This window comes from Sciurus carolinensis, chromosome 1, assembly GCF_902686445.1.
Source record: "Sciurus carolinensis chromosome 1, mSciCar1.2, whole genome shotgun sequence".
NCBI lineage: Eukaryota > Metazoa > Chordata > Mammalia > Rodentia > Sciuridae > Sciurus > Sciurus carolinensis.
In genome coordinates, this window is record NC_062213.1 from 153,185,619 (window position 1) to 153,212,235 (window position 26,617).

General features: G+C 38.2%; 1 protein-coding gene across 2 annotated transcripts; it reads left to right on the forward strand.

Annotated features, from left to right (window-relative positions):
• The first annotated feature begins 529 nt into the window (after positions 1-529).
• Rpe65 (retinoid isomerohydrolase RPE65) lies at positions 530-23,297 on the forward strand. 2 transcript variants are annotated; one of them, XM_047534547.1, is made up of 15 exons: positions 530-692; positions 1,377-1,451; positions 2,546-2,628; positions 4,290-4,440; positions 5,915-6,022; positions 6,126-6,267; positions 9,370-9,517; positions 10,606-10,687; positions 10,920-11,052; positions 11,158-11,297; positions 11,939-12,068; positions 18,978-19,092; positions 19,189-19,283; positions 19,387-19,498; positions 20,626-23,297. In XM_047534547.1, the coding sequence occupies exons 1-15, from the start codon at positions 682-684 to the stop codon at positions 20,775-20,777; spliced, it is 1,677 nt and encodes a 558-aa protein (XP_047390503.1). In that variant the 5' UTR covers positions 530-681; the 3' UTR covers positions 20,778-23,297. The 2 variants fall into 2 exon arrangements, with proteins under 2 accessions (XP_047390503.1, XP_047390569.1); XM_047534613.1 differs by lacking the exon at positions 1,377-1,451.
• Positions 23,298-26,617: the final 3,320 nt, after the last annotated feature.

Genomic DNA, 26,617 nt, shown 5'->3' on the forward strand with positions numbered 1-26,617 from the left:
AAAGGACAGAGCCAAAATTCACAGCCTGGTTGGAAAAATTGGGGCACTGAAAGGTACCAATAAAGTGGCCAGAGAGGGACAGAATTGTTACAATGTGCTTCCATAACACTCCATACTTCTCTATTCCTAGTACTCACCAAATTTTATTAACTGGTTTGTTAGTTTCCTGTTACTCTTACAGAGTTATAAGATCTATGAAGAGAGGGACAGTACCAAAGTCCATCCAGTCTGCAGATGATGTGAAATGGATTTTTTTAAATAAATGAGTGAATAAATAAATGAAGGAGGTGAGGATGAAGGCACAGAGGTGGTAGAGGGTGTGGGCGTCAGAAAAGAGGGCCAGGTTCCAGTGGGGTGACTCAGATCAGCTCAGGCCCTCAGCTGGCCACTCCCACACAGCTCCTTTCTTTCCAATCCACTTCTCATTCTTCTTGGGAAGGATCGAGGTCTCTGGAAAACAGCCAAGAAACTGTTATGGGAACAGCAAGCCCAAATAATGCTCAGGCATCAGGAGGATCTGAGCACTGAAAGCCACTTCTGTTCCCCCTCCTTCAGCAGAGGGGCGGAGAAGGGTTCCCAAAGCCATAACTCCTTTTAGGGGGATTTAGAAGGCATACAAAAGCCCCTGGCTTCCTCATTCCTCAGTCGGTGCCAGAACTCTTGATCCTGCACTGGGAGAAAATGTCTATCCAGTAAGTATCTCTGGGAGTTTTGTTTTTTTTTTTTTTTTAAATACCTTAGTGATGGCATTTTATGGTGATGAAGAGTTTGTAACAAGACACTGGTTAGTGACTTGTTTAAAGAAAACCCTTAGGTCTTGATGCAGGAATTTCTCCATGTATTGAAGTAAATGTACAGAATTTTGGTAAGGCTTGTGTGACAGACTGGGGCTTGGAAGCATGGAGATTTCAGGCAGACTTGGGCTCCAATTCTTATAGAGTCATTTTCTAACTGTATGTCTTTGGACAAATCACTTAACTTTTTAAAGCCTAAACTACTTGTTAAAGGTTTTCCATACATGAAATGAGTAAAACAATAGTACTTACCTCACTGTGTTATGAAATTTGAATGAGCTGGTACTATGCAAAGTTCTTCTTATGGTATGTGGTACATAATAAATGCTTCATAAAGAGTAATTCTAATTAGGAAGTCTGAGGAGAAGTCTAAGAAGTCATAAAATGGCGGCAAACAGAAGATGTAGGAACTAAGTAAAAATACTCAACCTGAATCACTTGATCTGACTAGTTCTAGAAAGTACTATAGTTCTCAATGATTGGTAGAGAAATTAGATGATGGTAATAAATGATAGTATAATATGGGTGAAGGAAAAAGGATGAGGTATCTGACTTTAAATGATGTTGTCTCCCAATCTGTAGGAGCCAGAGGAACGAGTCTCTCCATGAGGCCAGAAAGTCAATGATGCATTCAGCAGAGAGTGTCAATAGGGCAGGGTAATTCTATTTTTTTTTTTGTTTTGGTTCTTTTTAGTTATACATGACAGTATAATCCATTTTGATACAATTATAAAAGCATGGAATATATCTTACCCTGTTTAGGACCCCATTTGTGTGGATATGCACGATGGTGGTGTTTTTGTGTATGTACATAGAAAACTTATGTTAGATTCATTCCACTATCTTTTCTTTTCCTATGCCTCTTCCCTTCCCTCTATTGTTGTCTAATCTACTGAATTTCTGTTCTTCCCTTCCCCCTAACCATTGTGGGTTAGCGGCCACATAGCAGAGAAAACATTCAATCTTTGGTTTTGGGGGGACTGGCCTATTTCACATAGCATTATAGTCTCCAGATCCATTAATTTACTGGCAAATGTCATTAAGTCATTTTTCTTAATGGCTGAGTAATACTCCACTGTGTGTATATATATATGTGTGTACCACATTTTCTTTATCCATTTATCTATTGAAAGGCACCTAGTTTGGTTCCGTAGTTTAGCTATTGTGAATTGTGCTGCTATAAACATTGATGTTGCTGTGTCATCGTAGTAAACAGATTTTAAATCCTTTGGGTAAATACCAATGAGCAGGATACCTGGGTCAAATGGTGGTCCCACTCCTAGTTTTTTGAGGAATCTCCATACTGCTTTCCATCGTGGTTGCACTAATTTCCACTCCCCACCAGCAATGTAAGAGTGTACCTTTTCCCCACATCCTTGCCAACATTCATTGTTACTTGTATTCTGGATAATTAGGGCAGGGCAATTTTTAAGAAAGGTCTTGTATAGAATCAAAGTTCAGGAAGATAAGTGATAGCAGATTTGTTGATTTGTCTTCAGAAATAAAGAAAAACTGAAGATGAAACAATTGAGTCCCCTGTGACCCCTGACTTGAAAGGAGGAGCACTGAGCAGGGCCGCCCTCTGTCCCTGAGTATGTCTCTCTCCCCACAAGCCCCAAGGGCTCCCTGCCAGACTGGCAGCACATTGGCTTGGAGCTGAAGGCACCTTCTCTCTTGGAGTGCTGTCTCTGTCTCCCTGGACTTCTTTGAGTATCAGTGCGAACCTCTTCCTTATCATCCTACCATTTCAGAGTGGAGCATCCTGCTGGTGGCTACAAGAAGTTGTTTGAAACTGTGGAGGAACTTTCCTCACCACTCACAGCTCATGTTACAGGTTGGTAACTATCGCGAAGCCATCTTCTTTGCTGTGAGGTCCCTCTTCTCTGGCTTCCTAGTCATTGACACTCTAAGTACTGGCTTCCACAGGAAAGGGAAATCGGAGGTTTAGGGTTTTTGGTTTTTTTTGTTTTGTTTGTTTGTTTGTTTGTTTTGTTTTGTTTTTTCAAATCCCAAGAATACATTTCCTCTCATTTACCCATACTTCACTTCTCTGAGGTAGATAAGTATTACCTAACTGGAATTCCTTGAGGACCTGGACTACACCTATGTCTTCTTCAAGTCGACAGCCCACCTCAGTGCCTGGCACATAGTAATCCCCTGTAAATAAAGTCTGTTGCACCAGGATCAGAGTAAGTGAGGGCCTGGTGACAAACATCTGGGAATATGACATTAAAGGGGAGGGTGGGGTTCATGCCTATTTTGTGGGAAGTCTTGGTTCTGTAGGTATAGTCACAGCTCTATTACATCACAATCTGTGAATCCTAAAAATTACTTAAAACTTCTGAATCTCAATTCCCTCACCTACCAAAATACAAACATTTTCCTCACGAGGATGTTGTAATTAAATGAGGTAATATAAATAGAATAACTAACCCAAAATCAGATACAAAGTGATCAATAGGTGGTAGTTATTATTACTGTCACCATCTATGTCCAGAGACTCCATGTGATCCATACAGTCTCCTTGCTTGGTATTTTATAGGAAGGGTCAATACCTGGGCAAAGCTCTTTCCTCTTGGTTTCCTCCTCTGTGGAAGGGATGAAGCAAATGATCTAGAGTCTGATGCTAATGATCTAGGCACTAGCAATTGAAAATTAGCATTGTGCTTTTAGGTAAGCCATGAATTCTCTTTTCAAGCTTTTATCCTATTCAGAGAAACTGCTGAAATTGATTTATAGGGAATAATCCATTTGTTTTAAAAAAAATCCTAGTGGGAATTGAACAGACACTGTACTTCTCAAAGGATAATAGGACACAAACCTCACTGTGTGAGCAGAAAGTCCTTAAGGGCAATTATGGGTACACTTCATTTTGCAGAAAAAGAAACCCAAGTCCAGTGAGCGCATGCAGCACATCCCGTACCAAAATCCAGGTCCCTACGCAATTTCTGCTACAGCAAGTTGACTTTCATCTAGACAGTAGTTCATACCATCAGAGGGATGGAGTTTTACATTTTTAAAAACCAGCACTCCCATTGCTTCATTTAAATGTTTCTTCTGTATACACACCTCTTTTAATGACTTGATCCCAACTCCTAATCCATTCTGCTATCCTTTAATTCACCACCATACATTAAGAAATTTTAAATTTGTATTAAAAGTGAGAGAGCTCACTTGTTATCTGGGAAAGTCTATTAGGTGAAGAATCCCATTCACCCCAAGATGCCTTTCCTTCACTCCTTCCAGCCTCTTATCCAAACTCTGGGGCATTGAAAAGTTTTCCACCATCCAGTCTCCTAGTGAAAGGAGACTCAAGTCAGCAGACACCTTCTAAGTGCTATCTGGCATGAGAGCTAGGAGGGGAAGTCACTGCCAGCTTTGTCCAGTATAGGTTTCCCAATCAGGCTGCGAGTGCTCTTACTTCAACTTAGAAGGGATGAACCTAGCCCCAGAGCAAGGACAGGAAGCAATGATCTGCGTCTCACTTCATCATAGGCAGGATCCCCGTCTGGCTCACTGGCAGTCTCCTTCGATGTGGGCCAGGACTCTTTGAAGTAGGATCTGAGCCATTTTACCACCTGTTTGATGGGCAAGCCCTCCTGCACAAGTTTGACTTTAAAGAAGGACACGTCACATACCACAGAAGGTAAGGGAGAATGGGGTCCCAGTCAGCTCCACGTCCCCTGTGTCTTTTAACCCGAACCAGTAAGACACTTCTAAACCCACTTCCTTCTCAGAATCTACCTGGATCAGGTGTCTACAGAGACACCTGGAAACCCTACCATGAGATAATGAAGAAGTTAGGAACTAGAGCCCTGGGATCTGACACACCTGGCTTCAAGTCCTATACCCACCAGGCACCACTTGCCTTGATAGATGACCTCTGGCAAGATGTTGAACTCTAATTCTCGGTTTTCTCAACTGTAAAATGAGAGAAATAATACAATCTACTTGACAGGTTCATTACAAGGATTAAATGAGAACATAGTGTCCAGCACCTGGGAAGAGCACCCAGTAATCCAAAAGTCATGGGATGGTTATTATTATTAACTATTAGATCATTGGTTATCTTGATTCCTTTCCTGTTAAAACCAGAAAGCACTAGAAAGGAGACAGGAGTGACACAAAGGAGGGAAGGACCAAGTATTCCATCAGGATACCAGGAAGAGTTGTTTTTTAAAAACCTGAAGTTATTACTAAAAGTCCTGAAAGTCTAGGTCAGCATTCCAGGATGTCCCCCAGCACAAGAAACACCATGTCTTATTTTAATATTCAGAACTGTTATTGATTTAGTTGATCACCACAGATTTCGGGCATTCTGAAGAGACATCAAAAGGAAGAGTAATTAGAAACTTGAATTAGTCAGGATACCTTGGACAGTATTAGAAAAGAAAGAGTTTACACCAAGCAAAACTTTAGCTATGAGAGCAAATTTTGGAGTTCAGATAAAGCTTTCGTATGCCTTCTAAAGACCTCACTCCTCTTTACAAAAGTGCAAAAATAAGATTTTAATTGGCTCTTCACATGAGAAATCCGAGGCAACACTTGCCAGCTAGCCTTGGATATGGTTCAGCAGATCTGCCCGCTCAAGACATTGAATTCGAGAATAACTACTTTCAAAAGTATCACAAAATAAATTCTAAAATTGAATAAAACACAGAAGAACAGAGAGATACTGAAAGGAATATAATTCAGCATACCATGTCCTACATTTTCCCACTACATGTTTGTTGATAGGTTGAAGGTTATAGGGATTCAGAAGTCCTATATGAACCTCCTGTGGAGTCAAGTGATGTGAGATGGAAAGCTCACTTTGTCCAACTCTGGCCAACTAGAGTTGTGACACAGCTCTGTGACACAGCTCGGTCACATGTGCTGTTCACTTCACTTCTCTGAACCTCAATTTCCTTATATGTCTTTATAAAGTTTAAAAATTGTATTTAAGCTGAGGGCATGACATTACCTCTTTCCCTGGGGTCACCCCAAGACAGGCAACTGACAATACTCTTCATTCTTCATGTGATCGATTTATGATTCTGACTTGACCAAGACACACGGAATGACCGTTCTAAGCTGCACTTGGGCTGCACTGATCCTCTCCCTGTCTCAATGTCCTTCAGGTTCATCCGCACCGATGCCTACGTGCGTGCGATGACTGAGAAAAGGATCGTCATAACAGAGTTTGGCACCTGTGCTTTCCCAGACCCCTGCAAGAATATATTCTCCAGGTCTCTGGAACCAAACTGCATGTTATTAAAGACATTTTACATCAACCCTTTTCCTCTCACGACTTGAAAGTTGTTGAACTGAATAATTCATTTGTTCCTGCAGGTTTTTTTCCTACTTTAGAGGAGTGGAGGTTACCGACAATGCCCTCGTAAATATCTACCCAGTGGGGGAAGATTACTATGCCTGCACAGAGACCAACTTTATTACAAAGATTAATCCGGAGACCTTAGAGACAATTAAGCAGGTAGGACACAGGTGCTCAGGTTTGTTGCTCAAGAATTTAAAATGTGGAACTTAGAATTAAATCAACTGTGCCATTTGATGGAAAGAACATGGGAGCCAGATTAAATTTCAAATCCTTGCTTTGTCACCAACTACCAGCTATGTGACATAGGACACACTTTGTTTCTTCATCTGTAATATTTTAAACAGTTATATGGATTGGAGGAAACTCATATAAAATGCCTAACATATTCATTCATTTTTTTATTCGTGATACAAATATTCATTAAGTACCAGAACTTTGCATGTACCAGAACTTTTACCAGATACAAGAGCTATATCAGTGTGAAAGACAACATGATTCCTGACCTTCAAGGCTTTTATAGGCTATCATGGAACTTGTACCTACTGGGTGTTCAGAAAATTATAGGTATTAATATTGAAACCCTTGCTGTTTGTGGCTCTAAAAAAATATAGGTTGTAATAACTTGTTCCTTATTGCAGACACATCTTATTAGAAATAACACTATATCTTAAATACCATAAATAAAATATCAGCCATGTTAGAAAGTGACAAATCATTCTGAGAATTTAGGCAATCTCAATGCAATTTCCATTAAAATAGACTCACAATTTCAAACAATATTTATTGACACCAACTTGCCAAGTAGCATTCTTGCCCTGAGGAAACCTAACATCTAGATGAGGAAATCAAACAGGAATAAAAATTATAATAGGACATTAAATATGACGAGTTCTTTAAGAAAAGGAAAACTATCTAAGAAAGCATGGATAAGAAATTGTTTCTGGCAGTGGCTAAGGATCTGAGCAGGGACAGGTCAATTGGTCAAAGAATTTGCACTTGAGCTGGAGCCTAAAGGCAAGTACAGCTTCAGTGAAATGGTTGAAAGGACAATCTAGATGGAGAGGCACAGAGGTGGGAAAACAAGGGACATGTCCAAAAATAATCTCTTTGGGCTGGAATTGCAGTGTTTCTCAGTGGGGGCACTAGCAGCAAGGGGCAGGAGGTGACTCATCCTGTAGCAGCTCTCTTAGGCATTGTAGGGTTTTGGTGTCTCTGACCCATCCACTAAATGCCAGTCATGTCCTCAATCACTGCTCAAACCTAAAATGCCTGTGACATTCCTAGATCTCCCAGTAGGGGGCAACAACAGTTCCATACCAGAATTACTTATCTAAATATGTAATGTCCAGGAGAATAACAGGACTCGGGGTAAGGTGAAACTAAAGCTTGACTAGTGTGCTAAAAATTTGGAATCAATTGTTTAGCTAATGAAAAACTACTGAAAGTCTTTACCGAAAGAAGTGGTATAAACAGAACTCTAAGTTAGGATGTTTAATTGAGAAGCTATGTGTGGGCTGAATGGGAGGATAAAAGAAATACAGATCACAGCTAGGAGATCAGTGATGGAATTCAAGATTACAGATAACAATAAAGTTCTGTATATTTCAAAAATCTAGGAGAAATGATTTAGAATGTCTCCACATAAAGACATGACAGATGATAGAGGAGATATGTTTAAACTGATTTAAAATTAGACAATGTATACATGCATTGAAACATCACATGGCACCCCACTGATATGTACAACTTTATGCTTTTATGTACCTGCTAAAAATAAATTTAATAATTAAAAAGAACTACAGATGCAGTGGTAACAGAAAGAAAAAAATAGTTCTGACACTGAGTCTCAATATCACACACTGATTTATAATTCTTGACAGATGTATTTGCTACATTTTAACATATACTCTCAATAGCTCTTTCCTGTTGATATATGTGTAACCGAGTTCAAGTGTGTGTGGATCATTTAGAGAAGAACTGAAGCTGAGTTTGTAAAACATCAATTTACTCTGAAGTGAATCCATACTACTTTAATTGGAAATGTAGAAGCTATGGTGTGTCTCAAAAACAAAAAAAACTTTGTTATAGGTCAGTTTTCACTGTGCATAGCACTGTACCCTGACTTTATATAAAAATATAATTCGAAAATTTTTATTTACTATTACTGACATAACCAGTACTTCTGCCTCCAGCTGATGTCCTTAAGTATAATTTCTTTAGTGCAGCAAAAGTCTTTTCTCTGAAATACAAACATACATGTGTTACTCAGTCTAGGGCCTCCAAAGTTTCTGAAGAAAAGTCCAAAAGAAGAGTCATATTAGGAGTCTTGCTTCCTAGAACATATATCCTTCTTTGCCTGCTTAACTTCTACTCACCATCAAGAATTAGTTGGGGGCTAACAGGAAGCTTGGGAAGCTGCCTAATCCCCCAGTCTGGGTTACACAGCCTTTCTCTGCAGGTACTGTGTTGCACTAACTGCCCTTTATGACAACTTATTGATCTAATGCAGTGTTGTCTAATAGAACTTTCTATAATGATGAAAATGTTCTCTGATCACATTTTCCAAGTGCTAATGAACTCTGTAAGTGTGACTAATGTGACTGAGAAACTGAATTTCAAATTTTATCTCATTATAATTAATTTACATTTAAATTGCTACACATAACTACTGGCTATCTTGACAGGATAGGTCTAGACCAAAGTTCTTAAAAGTAAGGATCTTCTGTTTTCCTAGATCCTGACACAGTGCATGGCATACTAGATGAATCCCAAAGTTTCTTTCAGATACAAATATATACTATGTGCAAGACACAGGGTTTGGTATTTAGGTTGTCCCATGCTGAATTGTAATTTTTGCTATGAAAAATTGTTGAGTAGCAATAATTTTACACAATTCAATATAGTACAATGAAAGAAGTATAAAGAAGTCGCAGGTGTTCAATTTATCATTGTTAGATATCAAGGTGTAGTTGCAAAAAGAAACTCACCAGAGCACTGTAGGGTATACATCAAGGGCCAAGCACACCGTAGAACTTCAGATTTTAGACTCACTCAGAGTCAGCATGGGGGTCAGAGGAGAGTTTTGCACTAATGGTGGGGCTTCAGGCAAAGCTGAAAGAGGGCTGGATCCAGAGAGATGAAAAGAAAGACAAAGTGCACTTACAGCAAACGTGCAAGGGGTAGTGGTCAGAGGAGACCTAGAAGAAGGCATGATCTTCTTTCTCTTAACATGGATGACATTTTTTCTCCTTCCCATAGGTTGACCTTTGCAACTATGTCTCAGTCAATGGAGCCACTGCTCACCCCCACATTGAAAGTGATGGAACCGTTTACAACATTGGTAATTGCTTTGGGAAAAATTTTTCAATTGCCTACAATATTGTAAAGATCCCTCCGTTGCAAGCAGGTGAGTTTATCAGTCTTTATTTTTCTGAAAACATGTATCTACATTGTGAAAAAATTACTGGAAATACGGGATGTTAAATTTCTCTCAAACTATAAAATTGCTTTCATTCCTACCCAAAGGTACTACAGCAAGAGATGATGACTTAAATACAGAGAGCAAGTGACCAAGTTCTCTTCCACAGGATTTCAAGATCTAGTGTATATTGGATTTGCTCATGCACAATTTAGTTTCAAATTCAGCAAACATGTATTGAGCACTTATTCATGTGCCAAGCAAATTTAAAATTAATTAACGTGTGCATAAAAACATACACACACACATATATATGCATATATGAAGGTGTAGTATTTTGTGTGTAATTCCCCAAACTGAAAACGAGTCTAGAAAAAAATTTAAAGAAGAAGGTTACTCAAGAATTCTCCATTCAATTTCCATTGCTAAGTCCATTGACAATCATCTTGATGATTGATTTGGATTCATGTGGAGTTTTGTTTGGTATGGCTTAGTATAGTTCTTGAAGTGGAGGCCATGGACCAGCAGCATCAACTGGGAACTTCCTAGAAGTATAAATCTTTAGCCCCACTTCAGGCAGACTGAATGAGACATTTTGGGAGAAGGGCCCACAATCAGTATTTTAGGAAGTCATTTATGTGCTTTTCTGACGCATGCTAAGGTCTGAAGACCACTAACTTAGTAGTAAATGAACTTTAATGTGCATAAGAATTATCATGTAGGATTATAATATATAATTTTAGGCATCTTAAGATGCCATAAAAGGCATTTTGACCATACCAAAGTTTTGCCTCTGACTACAACCCACCTCCATTTGTCACAGGATGTGACTCCGTAACACTCATAGACCTACTGGAGTACACTTATCCAAATCTGCTGCTATTTGGATTTTCCTGGGTGATTGCAGCTTCACATGAAATTTCACTAAGAGATGCCAATGACTGATAAAAAGCTCGGAAAAAATTCACTATCTGAAAATGTATTTCTTTACTTGTATAAGCTGTTCTAAATGCTTTGTATTTAAAAAAAAAAAATAAGAGGCTCTTCCAAAGCCTTTTAAAACCACTTTATTTCAGACAAGGAAGATCCAATAAGCAAGTCAGAGATCGTTGTACAATTCCCCTGCAGTGACCGATTCAAGCCATCTTACGTCCATAGGTAACTTGAAGGCCTGCCATGAATCTTCAGGAAAACTCAAGTTTAAAGATCTGCTTTGCCTACCTTTGATACCAATCCTGATCACGAAGTTTTCCTGCAGAAAATTAAATTTAAACATAATTAATTTCATGTAGGCACTGTTGATTCATGTAGCTAAGCATACCTTGTGTATACACGTTTCTTTGTCGCTTGAGACTCAGCCCTTCCATTCACAAGTGCGTTTGTCTTTCAGTTTTGGTCTGACTCCCAATTACATCGTTTTTGTGGAGACACCAGTCAAAATTAATTTGTTCAAGTTCCTTTCTTCATGGAGTCTTTGGGGAGCCAACTACATGGACTGTTTTGAATCCAATGAAACCATGGGAGTAAGTCTGATTTATTTGTCACATTGCTGATGCTGAAGAAAGTGTTTCATAATGTACACTTCTCTCCATTCTAAATGCATCAAAATAGTTTCCTTCCTTTTTAAGGTTTGGCTTCATATTGCTGACAAAAAAAGAAGAAAGTACCTTAATAATAAATACAGAACCTCTTCCTTCAACCTCTTCCATCACATCAACACCTATGAAGACAGTGGGTTTCTGATTGTGGACCTCTGTTGCTGGAAAGGGTAAGAAAAGATTTGGGTAAATGTTCCATCTCTAACAATTTCTGGACCTTCAGGGGTTCTTACAAGAGATGTTCCTTTCAATGTTGAACCCAAATCACATCTCACAAAGCAAGAGGTATGCAAAAGTCAAAAACTGTAATTGAAAAAGCAGTATGGAGTTTGAATAATTAGAAACACACACACCATGGTCACTGACTGAAGACCAACTGGGTCCATGTAGCAGACCTAAAGATAAAAGGTTCTGTGACCTGAGAAGTGAACATCAACCTGACTTAAACCCAATAAGGTCTCTAAGGATCCTTGAACCTCACTCACTCTAAGATTGGGAGAAAGAGACACTTTTATTTATTTATTTATTTTCAGATTAACCAAGTCACTAAAATCATAATAGCTCCTAAAGACACAAATATAATGGTGACAGAGAAGCAGAACAGAAAATATCCGAGGTTGCTGTTTTTAAAAACATGCCCACAAGGCAGGTTTCTCCTTTTTCACCCAGCATAGGCTAGAGGAAATACCTCTAATACACCTGTCATTAGTAGTCTGTGTCGCGAAGTAAAGAATGTGTGCTTTTAAAAGTCAGGAATCGTCTCTCTAAAATTGTTTATAATTGTGTTCATGATTGACTTCTTGTTTTGCAGATTTGAATTCGTTTATAATTACTTGTATTTAGCAAATTTACGTGAGAACTGGGAAGAGGTAAAAAAAAATGCCAGAAAGGCCCCTCAACCTGAAGTTAGAAGATATGTACTTCCTTTGAATATTGACAAGGTAACCTTCTTCCACATGGATTTCAGATATAACCAGGATGCTTCATCTCTCTAAGGAATGTTGTCTGGCTTCATCCTTACATATATGGTATTGAAATTTCAGAGCTGGAAGGAACTTTAAAAATAAACTAATTAAACTTCCCTCATTTTTCAAACAAGGAAACTGAAGCTCAGAAGAGTGATGTGACAGCCCAAGCCAACTGCAGCACAGTCAGGACAAAAACCAGGTTTCATGATTCTAAGCCTGTTCCTCTTTCAGTTGCAAAATCCTTTTAAAAATATACTTTGTCAGTGAATAGTGGAGACCCGCTGGTTTCTAGGATCCTTTGTCAATAACATACTTGAAATAATTTGAAATGTTGGAGCAATGAAGCATCAAAAAATACCCTTGTAGGGCAATCAGCAAATTATTTTGGTTTTCTATTAATCTGAAAACATCACTAGAGGACAAAAATCATTAATAGCATTAGATTGTTGTAGGGAAGTTCAAACTTCTCCTCTGAAGGTTTGGTAACTGAAACAAACTGACAACAGAATGGACATGCAAATTCATTAATATGTACGTGGGAGTCCTACAAAATATAAACTTCAACGAATCCCAGGTGGTTGGGATTCAGATACCCTATTCTAGCAGAGAGGGAAGTAGGGGACTATAGGCCTGTATAGAGAAGAAAAAACGATTCTTAGGAGAAGTGAATGAGACTATAGAGCAGACAATGGACAGAAACAAAGTTCCTCTGTGCTCCAGGTATGGTTTATGACTTACAGTTTCTTTCTCTGTGATACTAGTTCATTCTTCCTTGTGAAATGGAATTTCAGCAGGAAGATTTAAGGTAATTGCATTCTTCTTTGCTGGATTGAGTCTTTAGGTAGAGAAGAGAACTTTGGAGAGAGCCCTGCCCGGCACTTGCTGCTCTCCAGATGCTCAGTCTGAAGTCTGAAGGGGCATATTTGGGGATGTTGTTTTCTGAGCCCCAACGCAGTCATCTCTTTTTCTTCCCTGTATTTGATGACTCTCTTTTCAGAATGATCTATTTACATCCAGAATGTTTAACGTAAAAAAAAACCAAAATGCTAAATTCATGAAAAATATAATTTTCACATATAAATACATGAACATACACTCTTCTTTATGTCTGTGTGCTCCCTGGCATAAACGGAGTTGAGGCAGCTATGTGAAAGGTCTTTGAACCAAAGACTCACATCAGATGTAGTGGAAAAGAAACCCAATTTAGAACCAGATGCTACTGCTCTTAAGCAAGCTTAAAAACTGTTTAAAGAATAAGAAAGTGGAAGAAGTTAAGGTATCAGCCACAGAGATCTGAAAGATGGGTTGGAGTGATCTTTCTAAGCCTTTGGATGATATTTAAATGATAAGGGCCGTTGAAGTTTTTTGTTTTTTTGTTTTTTTGTTTTTTTACAAGAGATTGAACCCAGGAGGGCTTAACCATTGAGCCATATCAGCAGCTCTTTTTTATTTTTTACTTTGCAACCAGGTCTTGCTAATTTGCTTAGAGCCTTGCTAAGTTGCTGAGGCTGGCTTTGAACTTAAGATCCTCCTGCCTCAGCCTCCTGAGCTGCTGGGATTACAGGCATGCATCACCACTCCTGGCTCCACGGTTGTATTTTAAATGTGTGGGATGCATATGACACAATGGGGTCTATGTTTCCTAAAGGTCCCTCTGGCACGTCACGGAGCACAGATGGGACAGTGGAGAGGTTAGAAGCCCTACTAGACATAAATGCAATGGAGCACATAAAAGACAATAAATACCTGAATAAAGGAAACAGCAACTGAGATATAAAGGAAAGTACAAACTTGAGAAATATTTAGGAAGTGGAATCCACAAGAGTTGATATCAAGTTATATGTGAAGGAATTTGGAATGACTTTCAGATTTCTGCCCAGAGCAGTTGGATGAATGATGGTATGATTCACTGAATTAGAAACACAGAAGTAGTAAGAGCTGGTTTGCAAGAAATAGAGTAAGATTTATTTTATAATGGCTAGTTAGAAGCACCTAATGATCATCTCAGCAGAAATGCTCAATAGGCATTGGTTTACCGGCACACAGAGCTCAGAAGAGATCCTAGTAGGCTATCAGTCAATCAGCCAGGGCGCCCAGACACTCTTACTTTTCCCTGAGGAGTCACAGCTTCTCTGTGAAGCTGAACGCCCATAAACATATTATCAAATGAATGAGCCAGCTGATTTGGGGAAACTCTTATTAAACTAATAATGGTAAAATTGCAATCATCTTTAAATTAAGAAATTAAAAGAGGATCATTGAAGTAGCCACATTCCAAAATGAGGAAGAAGAAAGGTTGGTCATCATTGGTTGACCCTCATGAGTCATCAAATGGTGACCATCATTGGTCATCACTGGTTTTCATTTTACTGGACAGGTAATGGGAAGACAGTGAAGGTTTCTGAACAGAAGAAAAACTGATAGTTTTTGGTATTGAAATGAAGATCAAATATATAACAGTAGACGAGACTGCTTCAACGGAGGAAATCACACTTTAGTGTAGGCTTCCTAAAAGAAATATAATGAGCTTGCTTACTTCTGAAATAAGGAATTTGGTAGCTAGTAAATACCAAGAGAGAAGAAAAGAGAGCCAAGCTCAGTAGCTTAGGAAATAACCATACGCAGAAAAGTGCTAGAAAGAAAGGTACCAGAAAAAGACAGAGCCACAAGAGCCCTAGTGACCACCAAGAGGGGGAAATGCCAGATAGGGGAGGGCAGGAGAGGGGTTGAAGAGCACCCATAGCTATAGCAGATGGAAAAGAAGGAAGACTAAGAATGCTTGATTTGGTGATTTCCAAAGGAATGGAGCAAGAGAGGCAGAAATCAAGTTTCATGGGCAGCAGATGACAAATATGTGGGAGCAATACTGAGTCTATACTTTTAAAGGTTTGGTAATGAAAGGAAATATAGAGAGGTCATTAATTAGGAGGAGAGGTAACAAGAGATCAAGGAAAGGAAGAGAAAGACTGACAGCATAAAATGAGTGAAGTTTTGATCTGATTAAGATAATGGTAGTATCTTTAAAATATATCTTTATTATTTTTGAAAAGCAGTATGTTTAAGCTGTAAAAAAATTCAAAATACCATAAAAAGATACATTGGAAATCTCCCTCCAACACCTGTCTCCATCTACTCCCTTCCATCTCCTTCACTTCCTGTGTGTAACTCTTACTAATATTTTTCTTTTTCTTTGTTCATGAAAATACTTATGTGCATAGAAATACATATGTACATACAATTATATATAATGTTTATGTTCATTCTTTTAAACAAAAGATACTTCTTTCTATATTCACTATCCACTTTCTATCTCCAAAGTTTCTTACTTTGATATATTTAACAACATGTACTGAATATTATAGTATATCTTGTTTTTTCCAAGTGTACAGTAAAATTTTTGTGCACATACTCAAGTTTATTCAACCAGCCCCTCAATGCAGGACAGTAGAAATGTTTCCAGTCTTTGTCTACTACAAATAACATCACAAGAAATAACTTTGCATGTATGTTATTTCACGTATGTACAGATTTACCAGTAGAATAGTCTCAGTAGTAAGACTGCTAAGTAAAAGCATGAAGGTATCTGTGGGAATAAATGAAGTTGAAAGGAAGATCTGGTTTTTTGAGGAAAACAAAGTTGGTATTACAGATGTCTTATAATAAAAAGCAAATTTAGCAATAGATAAAAAGATAAAACACTAAAATATTTCAGCTTAAAGCCAGGTAAACGATAGGTTTGATATAGACCTTCATGCTTACTGTATGCAGGTATATAAATATATTAGCTATACACACTCTTCTCCCCAGCATCACCATGAAGTGTCTTGAGACCCCAGTTCACATCTACTTCCCTATTTGCTCATTACTTCCTTCTCCTGGAGATCTTCCACTATTTACTCTTAACCATAATCTATTTCCAGAAATTCCCTGTACTCTCTCCTCAGAATGTTCCCTCCATGTTCTCTAGGACACTGGTCTCCCAACAGCAATTTCCAGGGCTGGCACTTTCTCCTCTGCACAAGGAGAGCAGAAGAGAAGAGGACAGTATTGTACACTGGGCTGAAGTTGAATTAGGTGTTCTTGTTCTTCTTGGCTGCTTCCAGATCACTGTTTCCTCCATCTACCTGCAAATTCCTCCATTTTTAAATATCATTTCAGCTAGACACAAACCCATTCATACAACCCTCATTATTGATGTCATGGACTAGTCACCAGTTCCTCACCTTCCTGGCTCAGCGTCACTTTATTCCCAGTTCTATTCCTGTCTCTTAATTATTGGTGATTTCAGTCTGCACACTGTAATTGATTCTTCTGACAATCTCACCTCTTAGTTGCTTGACCTCTCCACTGATCTTATCTTCTATTTCTCATCCTTTACGGTCCAAAGTTGTGCCCTTCACCTTGCCACTGCCTATGATTTTGTTCCATCTATGATCTGTGCCATGCATGACATACTCTGATTGTCACACTTTGTCTTTTAATTCACTTGCTCTACCACAACTTCTGCCATGAGCTTCCAGTCCAGTGAACACATCACTTTCTCACCATCACTCACATCCTTGAAGGATTTGCCTTTCCCGCCTCACTCAAGTTGAATTCCATGGTCAATAATTACAACCACACCCTTACATAGAACCTCATTTCTTTTGCTTCTTTCCTATTTATCAAATTCATATGTCAAAACCACAACCCTAATTTAAGTTGGAACTTCCACCCACTCCATGTTTGTACCTCAGAGTCCAAACTGAAATGCTGCAAACACATAATCATGTTGAGTGTTCCAATTTTAAATGTACTACCACAAACCTGACTGCTGCATTTCCCAACTTCACTTACTGTCTTATTTTGCTTGTTAAATATTCCACACCCTCCTCTGTTCAAACTTTTAACACTTCCCATCTCCCACCTCCACACTCAACTGTGGATGTCGATTGTGCTTCCTATCCTCTGAACAAATAAATCAGAAAAGAACCATAGACTCCTGCTACCACATCTACCCACCAGCATCTGCACTCATATACTGAATTATTCATCTTCCTATCCAGAGATAATCTCTCCATATTCCCTCACCCACACAGGGACACTTTCGACATGCTCACCTCTCTCCTAGATCTTCCCTTCCCTATGCTTTCAATGGATTACTCCATCAAGCTTTTAAAAAATCCTTCTCTTGACTCCTTTTTCCCCAACCAGCTAGCCACACATTCTTTCTCTTGTTGAGGGCACCAGAACTCAGTCCTTAATCCCCCTACCATCTATCTGCACACTCAGTTCCTTTCAAAGACTGATGCTTTCAAGTATATTTCCCACTTTTCCTTACATTCAAGGTTTTTATAACCTACTTCCAAATGTACATCTCAATCTCCATATTGGATATCCAATAGGCATCTCAGGCTTAGTAAGACAAGACCTGAACTTATCTTCCTCCACCTACAGTAGTCACAACCTTTGTTGTAACAACACCAACCTTTAATTATTCAGGTCAGTTGCCAAGGTGTTAGACTTGACACCCTTCTTCCTTTGATACCCTCTCCATCAGGAAATCCCCTTGACTCTGTCTCTCATGTCTCATTGACTCCAATGCTACCAGCCTAGCTAGAAACATTGCTTTCTTTGGATGAGACTACTCTCAAGACAAATGGGTTTCCCTGATTCCTCTCTTACATCCCCACTAATCCCAAGGTGAGACTCAACAGAACAGCCAGAGTGATTCTTTTAAAAATAAGTCATAGCATGTTACTCCTCTGCTCAAAACCCTCCAACAGCTTCCCATCACTCATTTACAAAGCAAGGCCAAGTTTTCATACCAACCTGTACACCACTACACACTCTGGTCCCATTACTTATCTGCATACTCTTCTTTGCCTCTCCCCTTTGCTTGGTCAGGTACTGGACACTGGCTTCTTTGATGCTCCTCAAGTACTTTCAGGCCCTCATCAGGTCTTGCACTGTTCTCTCTGCTTGAATGCATTGCTAATTTCCTCATCTTTTTAGAGTTTGTGTCAAATGACACTTCTGCAAAGAGACCTACCCTGACTACCTATTAAATTTCATCCCTATGAACCCATCACACTTCTGACCCTGCTTCCTCTACTTTTTCACCCTACAGTCATGATATATTATACACTTTACTTATTAAGTTTATTTATTGTTAATCTTCCTTAAATAGGAATTTCATAAGGACAGGGACTTCACCCTCTGAAGTATCCCAAATGCCTAGAATAGAGTTTATAATCAAATACTAAAAGCATATAAACAAGTAAATATATAATCAAGTATTTGATGAAAGTATTAATAAACTAATAAGCTCTTAGAAAAAGCTCATGGTATCATTTTCATGAAATAACGTGAAAAGTTTGCATGGGTGTGTGGCGGGGAGTCTTGCACATGTGTACATGAAATAAGAGCTCTTAAAAACCCTTTGGTCCTCTTTCTTTCTTTCTTTCCTTTATGGCAACATAACTGCATGTTTTTTTCCCCAATAAAACCAAAAAATATCCTGAGTATAAAAGAGATAAATACTCTTTGATCCTACAAGGAATCCTACAAGGAATATTTGCCAGTTTGCAGAAAATATTTATTTATTTATCCATTTTTTTGCAGAGGTCCTTCCTCAGAACCCTAAATTTTCTTCAAAGACAGACTCAGTCTACAAAATGAGAATAATTCTACAGAAAATTGAGGGCCTACGAGGTTCTGTGACTTCCCCAGTGGCTCCTGGCGGGTACCTGCACAGCCCAGCTTCCCTCATCTAGTTTTCTACATTGCTCCTTCCGGAACATTGACCTAAGGAAAAAGCAGGAGATTAAAGGGAAGTCTGCACATATGGCTGTTCCAGTGTTGCTTCCTACTCACTGAGGTTTCTGTTATCTTCTTTCTCAGGCTGACACAGGCAAGAATTTAATCACGCTCCCCAACACGACAGCCACGGCAATTTTGTGCAGTGATGAGACCATATGGCTGGAACCTGAGGTTCTCTTCTCAGGGCCTCGCCAGGGTAAGTTGATCTAGAGAAGCCCTCCCTCAGAAGAGATCATATGTTCCACTCAAAGAAACCAACTCAGTGTTTCTAAGTGTGTGCTCTGTTTTGTAGCATTTGAGTTTCCTCAAATCAATTACCAGAAGTATGGTGGGAAACCTTATACATACGCCTATGGACTTGGCTTGAATCACTTTGTTCCAGACAGGGTAATTAATGCATCTTTCTAATATTGGTACAGTGCTTTGAGTCATATGCTAGTCAAATAAAGCTTATTGACGATTGATCAGCTGATTTTTCTTTTACAAGCAGCTCTGTAAGCTGAACGTCAAAACTAAAGAAATTTGGGTATGGCAAGAGCCGGATTCATATCCATCAGAACCCATCTTTGTTTCTCACCCAGAGGCCTTGGAAGAAGATGATGGTAATGAAAAAAAAAAAATGAATATGTCGAATCCTCTTCTTACCAGAGTTCTGCGAGTTAGGTCCTTTTGAGAAGAGTTGGGTTGACTATTCTCTGACATTCAATAATGATTCCTGATACTAGGAAGGGACAACTCTGAAGAATTTAAACTTATTCACATATGAGTTTAATCTCATGATCAAGTCTTGTTGATTCCTAGTGGGAAAATGCTAACACACCGTCTGGTGTCATGTTGGGGCCTCAGTGTCTGCTCTAGATGTAGGAGAGGAGAAAGGAGGCAAGCAGCAGGAATTCCATGCAGGTGTCCACCTCTCCTCACCAAGATACATTTTTGAAAAGGAAATGTGTTCTAGGAAGGTCAATGGAGTCTTCCAGCAGATAAAGAGAATGAGAGCACAGAGCTCTATGACTCTAGTTTTGAATTTTTCTTATAGTAAGCTGGGGCTAGAAAAGATCTAGAGTCACTGCCTATAATAGAGCAACTCTTTAAAAAGTATTAGTTGTAGTTAACCATTAATTAGCAGGGACAAGGAGGTAGATTACACTCTCTGGGATTAAAATTTGGGAAACCACAGAGAAATGATATAAATAATTGCTGAGCCATTTCATGCTAAATAATTTTATATATACAACCCATTCAGTTGAAAGTATAAAAGGCTTATTTTCATTTTGTTTTAAGGAGTCAGTATCCCCATAGATCTTGGAAATTAGGGCTATAATATACCATGTTGCTTTTAAAGCCTTTTAATATGTTTTCCACTTGATCATCACAATTTTTGCAGTAGTTAGAACAAATGTTATATTCTTATGTTATAAATAAGAACAAAGATTCATTCATTCAATAAGTACTTAATAAGCACCAATAATCTAGTCATTGTAGTAGGATATTGGGATATAGTAGTGAGCAAGACAGACATGGTCATTCCCTTCTTGGAGTTTATGATTCAAGAAGGAAGAGTTTGAGGGACCCCTTCAGGAGGACACAGAGGCAAGTGGTGAAAGAGACAGAACAAGAAGTCTGATTTTCTTTGTCAGTATAATACCTCCTATTTTATTTCAATGACACTTACTCTATGGTCCTAGGTTCTTTTAAATTCAAAACTGCCTTATGTACTTCTGATTAACAGGTGTAGTTCTGAGTGTGGTGGTGAGCCCGGGAGCAGGACAGAAGCCTGCATATCTCCTGGTTCTGAATGCCAAGGACCTGAGTGAAGTTGCCAGGGCTGAAGTGGAGATTAACATCCCTGTCACCTTCCATGGACTGTTCAAAAAATCCTGAGTATATTCTAGCAAGATATGCTTATGGTGACAAACTAAGAAAAGTAGCTTTGGGTCTGCAATCAAATTCTGTTCCGTTTTAGCCTGCTGTATTCTGTGGTTTTAACTTGCACATGCACACAGTTTTTCAAAGTTTTATAGAAAGCACTGAGCTGAGCAAGCAATTTCTTGAAAAACAAAAAAAGTATTTTCTTGATAAAATAGATCATAACTGAAATTTTTCTTTTAATATTTAGAATCAAATAGCAGATTAATGTGGACTTATTAAACTGCTTTTTATTCCTATATAAAAGATCATTGTAGGTAGCTATCTGCTCCAATGTTTTTTTTAACATTTAAAAACCAAAGTCTTCTACACCTGATATGTCTGTAGATTTGCTGAATCAAGGCAAAAAGTCTTAATTACTAAATGTCAAACCAAACTTTTCATTAAACCAGGGACATAGCAATTTCTTTGCATATATGTAACTGCTTAAAGATCCTTAATGAACTTTAACCTCTTTGTTCAATTTTTTTTCAATTCCATGCTTCATTCCGTTTAATACTGGCAATTGCTGTCATTTCTAATTTTGCAATGAAAAAGCCTATGTCCCATTGACTGTGGTCTCTCAGTCAAATAACATCTCAGAGATTAAGTATATATTTAAAGCTTATTTAATGCCAACACAAGTACATTTAGCAGCGACTGGTTTTTTAAAAGCAGCATAAAATACTGCATAATATCAACTTAAAATCTGAATGTGGGATAATGTTGAGGGGTTATGCTATGTTGCCTCTTCTGTTTCATCATATTAAAACACTGTGCAATCACCTGACTGAAGGCAGAGAAAAAAATTAACTCAGTAACTTTCAAGTATTAACACATTTTAAGCACCTTATATTTAAATTACTCTCTTCTGTGCTATAGATTACAAGAAAAAAATGGATATTGGCAGGCAAATTATATTCTATATCTTAATCCTTGCATCTATCTTATGCCCAAAAGCATTACATATCATCATATTTAAAATGATCAGAATCATGCTTGACTAGGTAAAAATAGTTTGAAAGAGCACATTGACCAGGGTACTTTAGGCATCTACTTGATTTCCTTACTTAGTAAGATGAAAACTCATTTTTTAAATTTTAAGTACCTATTAAAATATACTTCTCAAAGCAAATCCAAAAAGAAAAATAAAATTTAAAATGTAAAAATCACATAGTGCCCATCTAAATTCGGTTACTATTAAGACTTGAGTACTGGTCTTTTCATATTTTTCTCCCTGTAGATTTTTAATATAACCATCATTTATCTGTGGATGATTCCTAGAAAGACATAAAAATATCAAAAAAGAAAAGGGAAAAAGCCAGAGAATTATGTGGAACACGTCACTGTAAATAAACTATCGATCCATTGCTTTTTGCCTCTAGACATAGCACATGGACAGAATTTCACCAAGAAAGGCATTTTTCCATTTCTTTATAAAATGCAAAACAAATTATTGAAAAATTGCTAAGTTTTAGACTTCAAGTCTGAATTTAAGAGAATTCCTTCCACTGTCACTTCCTTCACTTGCCGTTCACTCACTCACTCCCTGGCTTTGTCCTGTCCATTCTCCACCAAGAAAACCTCACGATTCAAGGTACCCACATCTCCCTTCTGAGATGAAGACGGGACAGAGGCAGATCTATCATTTAGCCTAAGTTGGAATTCTCTATTACCATCATTGCTAATATTATAACAAGAGGGCTTAGGAACTGCTTTACAAATCCAAAGATGGAATGTAGGCTTTAAAAACTTCAATCAGAATGAGAAAGATGTAAGTCAGGCAAGAGAGGTTACCTCATTAATTCAAACTGAATAAATTAAGGAAACTTCTTTCAAAGAAAATGCCATCCATCTGGGTGACTGAGAGAACTATGTCCCATATAGAAACAAAGAAATCTGTTTTAAGGGAAAAAAAAGTTCCACTGAAGTATTGTAAATCAACCTGCTAATAAATAGCTATTTTTAAAATAACAAGCTATTTAGAGTCAACTTTTTTCCACTTTGAGTATCTTCTATTTTTCATAGCTAAGGGGAAAAAAGAATAAAACTTTTGGCATAATTCATCAAAAGATAATTTAACTGATAACTACCTCATTGCAAACAATATAGGCAGAGTCCCTACACTATGTTCTAAAGGAGAAAATACCAACAGACATCAAAAGAAAACTATCTATCTTCCAAAACTTCTACGGCAGTATGACACCATCAACCCATAGTCCAGTTTAAGAATAAAATGTCATGTTTTCTTCTTTCAGTCTGAGAGGAAGAGTATAGGCACATACCCCAAGAAACACCAAATCTGCTAAATCTCTGTCTCAGTGGAAAACTAAACTCTGAAATACAGAAAAGAAACTCCCACTTACTTAATGCCTACTGTATGCTAAGCACTTTCATTCTTCTTGCTATATCCAACATGGTATTGTCTTCATCATTTTAAAGATGAGAAAGAGTCGGGCATGGAGGTGCACACCTGTAATCTTCTCAACTGGAGGCTGAGGCAGGAGGGTCGCAAGTTCAAGGCCAGCCTCAGCAACTTAGTGAGACCCTATGCAATTTAGTGAGACTCTGTCTCAAAATTAAAAGTAAAAAAGACTGGGGATGTGGCTTAGTGGTTAAGTACCCCTGAGGTTTGATTCCCAGTACAAAAAAAAAAAAAAAAAAAGACGAGAAAAAGATGCCAAATTACTTTTCTAATGAGTAATAAAGCTTAAACTGAACTCTGTGTTGAAATGAAAAACTGTCTCCCTGAAAATTTGGTCTTTGATACCACCTGAAATATTCCTAATAATTTAAGTTTTCTCTTCAAGTAAAACCATGATCATACTACTTAATTACTAAGTCTGAGCACAAATAAAATTTGTGATGATTTGCTAACTCCTACCAGTTATTATTGGGCCAAAATATTTCTTGAATAATACTTACCATGTTCCAAGTTTTTATTATGCTTGGGATTCCACCATTTCATCTCTACAGAGCCCTGCATGTGGGCTCGGTAATCCTATTTTGCAGAAGAGAAAAATGAAACTCAACAAAATTAAATAACTTGGCCAAGTTTTCACACAGAACTGAGATCTAACTCCAAATACCATCTGTCTCTGTTGGATACTGTGAACTACTAGCTAAGGTAATTCTCAGTTTCTGCCTTCCATCACTACCTTCCTCAGGATGGAATTTTAAGAGGCTGGGTATATGGTTTGGATATGAGGTATCCCCCCAAACTTCTGTATTAATTCAGGAAATGAAATAATTAGATTATGAAAGACATAATCTTATCAGCAGATTAATCCATTTGAGGGATCAGTAATTTGAATAGACTTCTGGGTGGTAACTGTGGGTAGGTGCAGAGCAGAGGAAGGATGAGGATTACTGGGAGAATGATTTGGGGGATTATATATTTCGTTCCTGGCTCCTTGCACTCTCTCTGCTTCCTGGCTGTCATGAACTGAGAAAATTTCCTCTGCCACATCCTTCCACCATGATGTTCTGCTTCACCTCAGGCTAAGATGGAGTCAGCTGACCATTGAATGAACCTTTGAACCTCTAAACTGTCCTCGTCAGGTATCTCGGTCACAGTGACAAAAAACCAACAACGCTGGGTTTTTGGAAGTAGCTATGAAGATACAAGGACCATGCAAAAATTAATGTGAAAGGCTGGGGATGTAGCTCAGTTGTGTACAGCATGCCTAGCATACACAAGGCCCTGGGTTCAATCCCAATACCACACACACACACACACACACACACACACACACACACACACAGCCTTTAATTTGTTTTCAAAGGAGCAGCAAAGAGGAGAGTCTTCAGTGTGAAGCTATAATACCACCCTGGCTGGCCCCCTGCAACCCTCCTGAAACTCACAAAAACAAATCCCCTAAAAATTGCTAGTCCAGGAAAATTCAACTCAGTTATTGATAAGCATAATGTTTTCCTATCATTATCGTAAAAACAAGTTAGGTGGTTTAAAATAATAGAAATGAATTATCTCACAGTTCTGGAGGCCAGACAACTGAAGTCAAGGTGTCAGTAGGGCCATATGTCCTCTGAAACCTGTACAGGAAACCTTTCATGCCTCTTCCTTGCTTCTGGTGACCCTATGTGTTCTTTGGCCTGTGTGTGTGGTGGCGGGGGGACTCTAATCCTCTGTCTTTAGATAGCATTCTCCCTGTGTGTCTTCACACTGTCTTCCCTCTGTGCATGTGTATCTCCCTTTTTATAAAGGCACCAAACATATTGGATTAGTGACTACCCTCATGACCTCATTTTAACTGGGTTATTTTGTATAGACCCTGTTTCCAAATAAGACCACTTTCTGAGGTAGTAGGAGTTAAGTCTTCAACATAAATTCGGAGATACAATTTTATTCACAGCAACAAGAACTAAGGAAAACACTGGCCTGCTATTGAAGGAAAGTAAAAAATGTGAAAAGTGCAGCAAAACTTTGCCAAGAAATTTAAAAACAAAACCTCATAAACAAAAGGATACCTCTAAGTGACAGACCACTTGAACATTGGAGGCATACAACTGCTCAGTATAATGATAACAAATCTTAGCTTCCCTTGCAGCTATGAGTAACTTCTAAACAATGACATGTAAGCACAAGCATGAAATTAGGACTTCTCCTTAACAGTATCCTCCCCTGCCTCTCTCTTCCTTCATGCTAGCTGGAGTGAGGATGCAGTAGAATTTTGGATCCTGCAGATGAAGACAAAAGGCTAAGCTGGAGGTGCAACAGGATGGAAAAGGAGTGGGTATAATGTTGGAATCCAAAGCTGACAAAAACTGTACATGAAAAACTACATTCCAATCTAATTGGCATAGTGCTATGAAATGTTTAAATAAAATACTATGAAGGTAAACCCACATTAAAAGAATGGGCAACTTCTAGAAGAAAACATAGGCTCAACACCCCCAACATATTGGTTCGGGCACCAATTTCCTTAATGAGACCCCTAAAGCTCAAGGAATAAAATCAAGAATTAACAAATGGAAAGACGTGAAATTTAAAAAGTTTCCTCTCAGCAAAGGTAACAATTAAGAGCATGGGAGAAGATCTTTGCCAGATACTCCTCTAAGAGAGGATTAATATCCATAATACATAAAGAACTCAAAAAACTTAACACACACACCAAAAAAAATCAGTCAAAAAATGTGCAAAAGATTAAGCAGATATTTCTCAAAAGTAGAAATCTAAATGGCTAACAAATATATTAATAAAAAAATAGGGTTAGGGAGGCGGGCAAGAATGGAGGAAGGAAGGACTGTATAAAGGGAAAAGAGGGGTGGGAGCGGTGGGGGGAAGGGAAAAAATAACAGAATGAATCAAACAACATTACCCTATGTAAATTTATGATTACACAAATGGTATGCCTTTACTCCATGTACAAACAGAGAAACAACATGTATCCCATTTGTGTACAATAAAAAAAAAAAGAAAACAAATGCCAAATTACAAATTCAAAAAAAAAAAAAATGTTCAACATCTTTATTAGCCAGGGACATGCAAGCCAAACCTCACTGAGATTTCTTCTCACTCAAGTCAGAATGGCAACCATTGAGAATACAAATAATAATAAATGCTGTCAATAATATGGGGGGAAAGGTACACTTATACATTATTGGTGAAATGCAAATTAGCCAACCCCTCGGGAAAGCAGTATGTAGTTTCCTCAAAAGACTAGGAAGGTAACCACCATGTGACTCCATTATCCCACTCCTTTGTATTTATCCTGAAGAACTAAAATCAGTATACTCTGGTGATACAGGCACATCAAGTTACAGCAGGGTAACTCACAACAGCCAAGTTATGGAAC

Bases quoted from the DNA above. Each gene is read 5' to 3' on its own strand.
- Rpe65 (XM_047534547.1), top strand. The intron at 12,069-18,977 runs GTAACCTTCTTC...CTTCTTTCTCAG, and splicing joins TTCCTTTGAATATTGACAAG to GCTGACACAGGCAAGAATTT. The intron at 19,093-19,188 runs GTAAGTTGATCT...TCTGTTTTGTAG, and splicing joins CTTCTCAGGGCCTCGCCAGG to CATTTGAGTTTCCTCAAATC.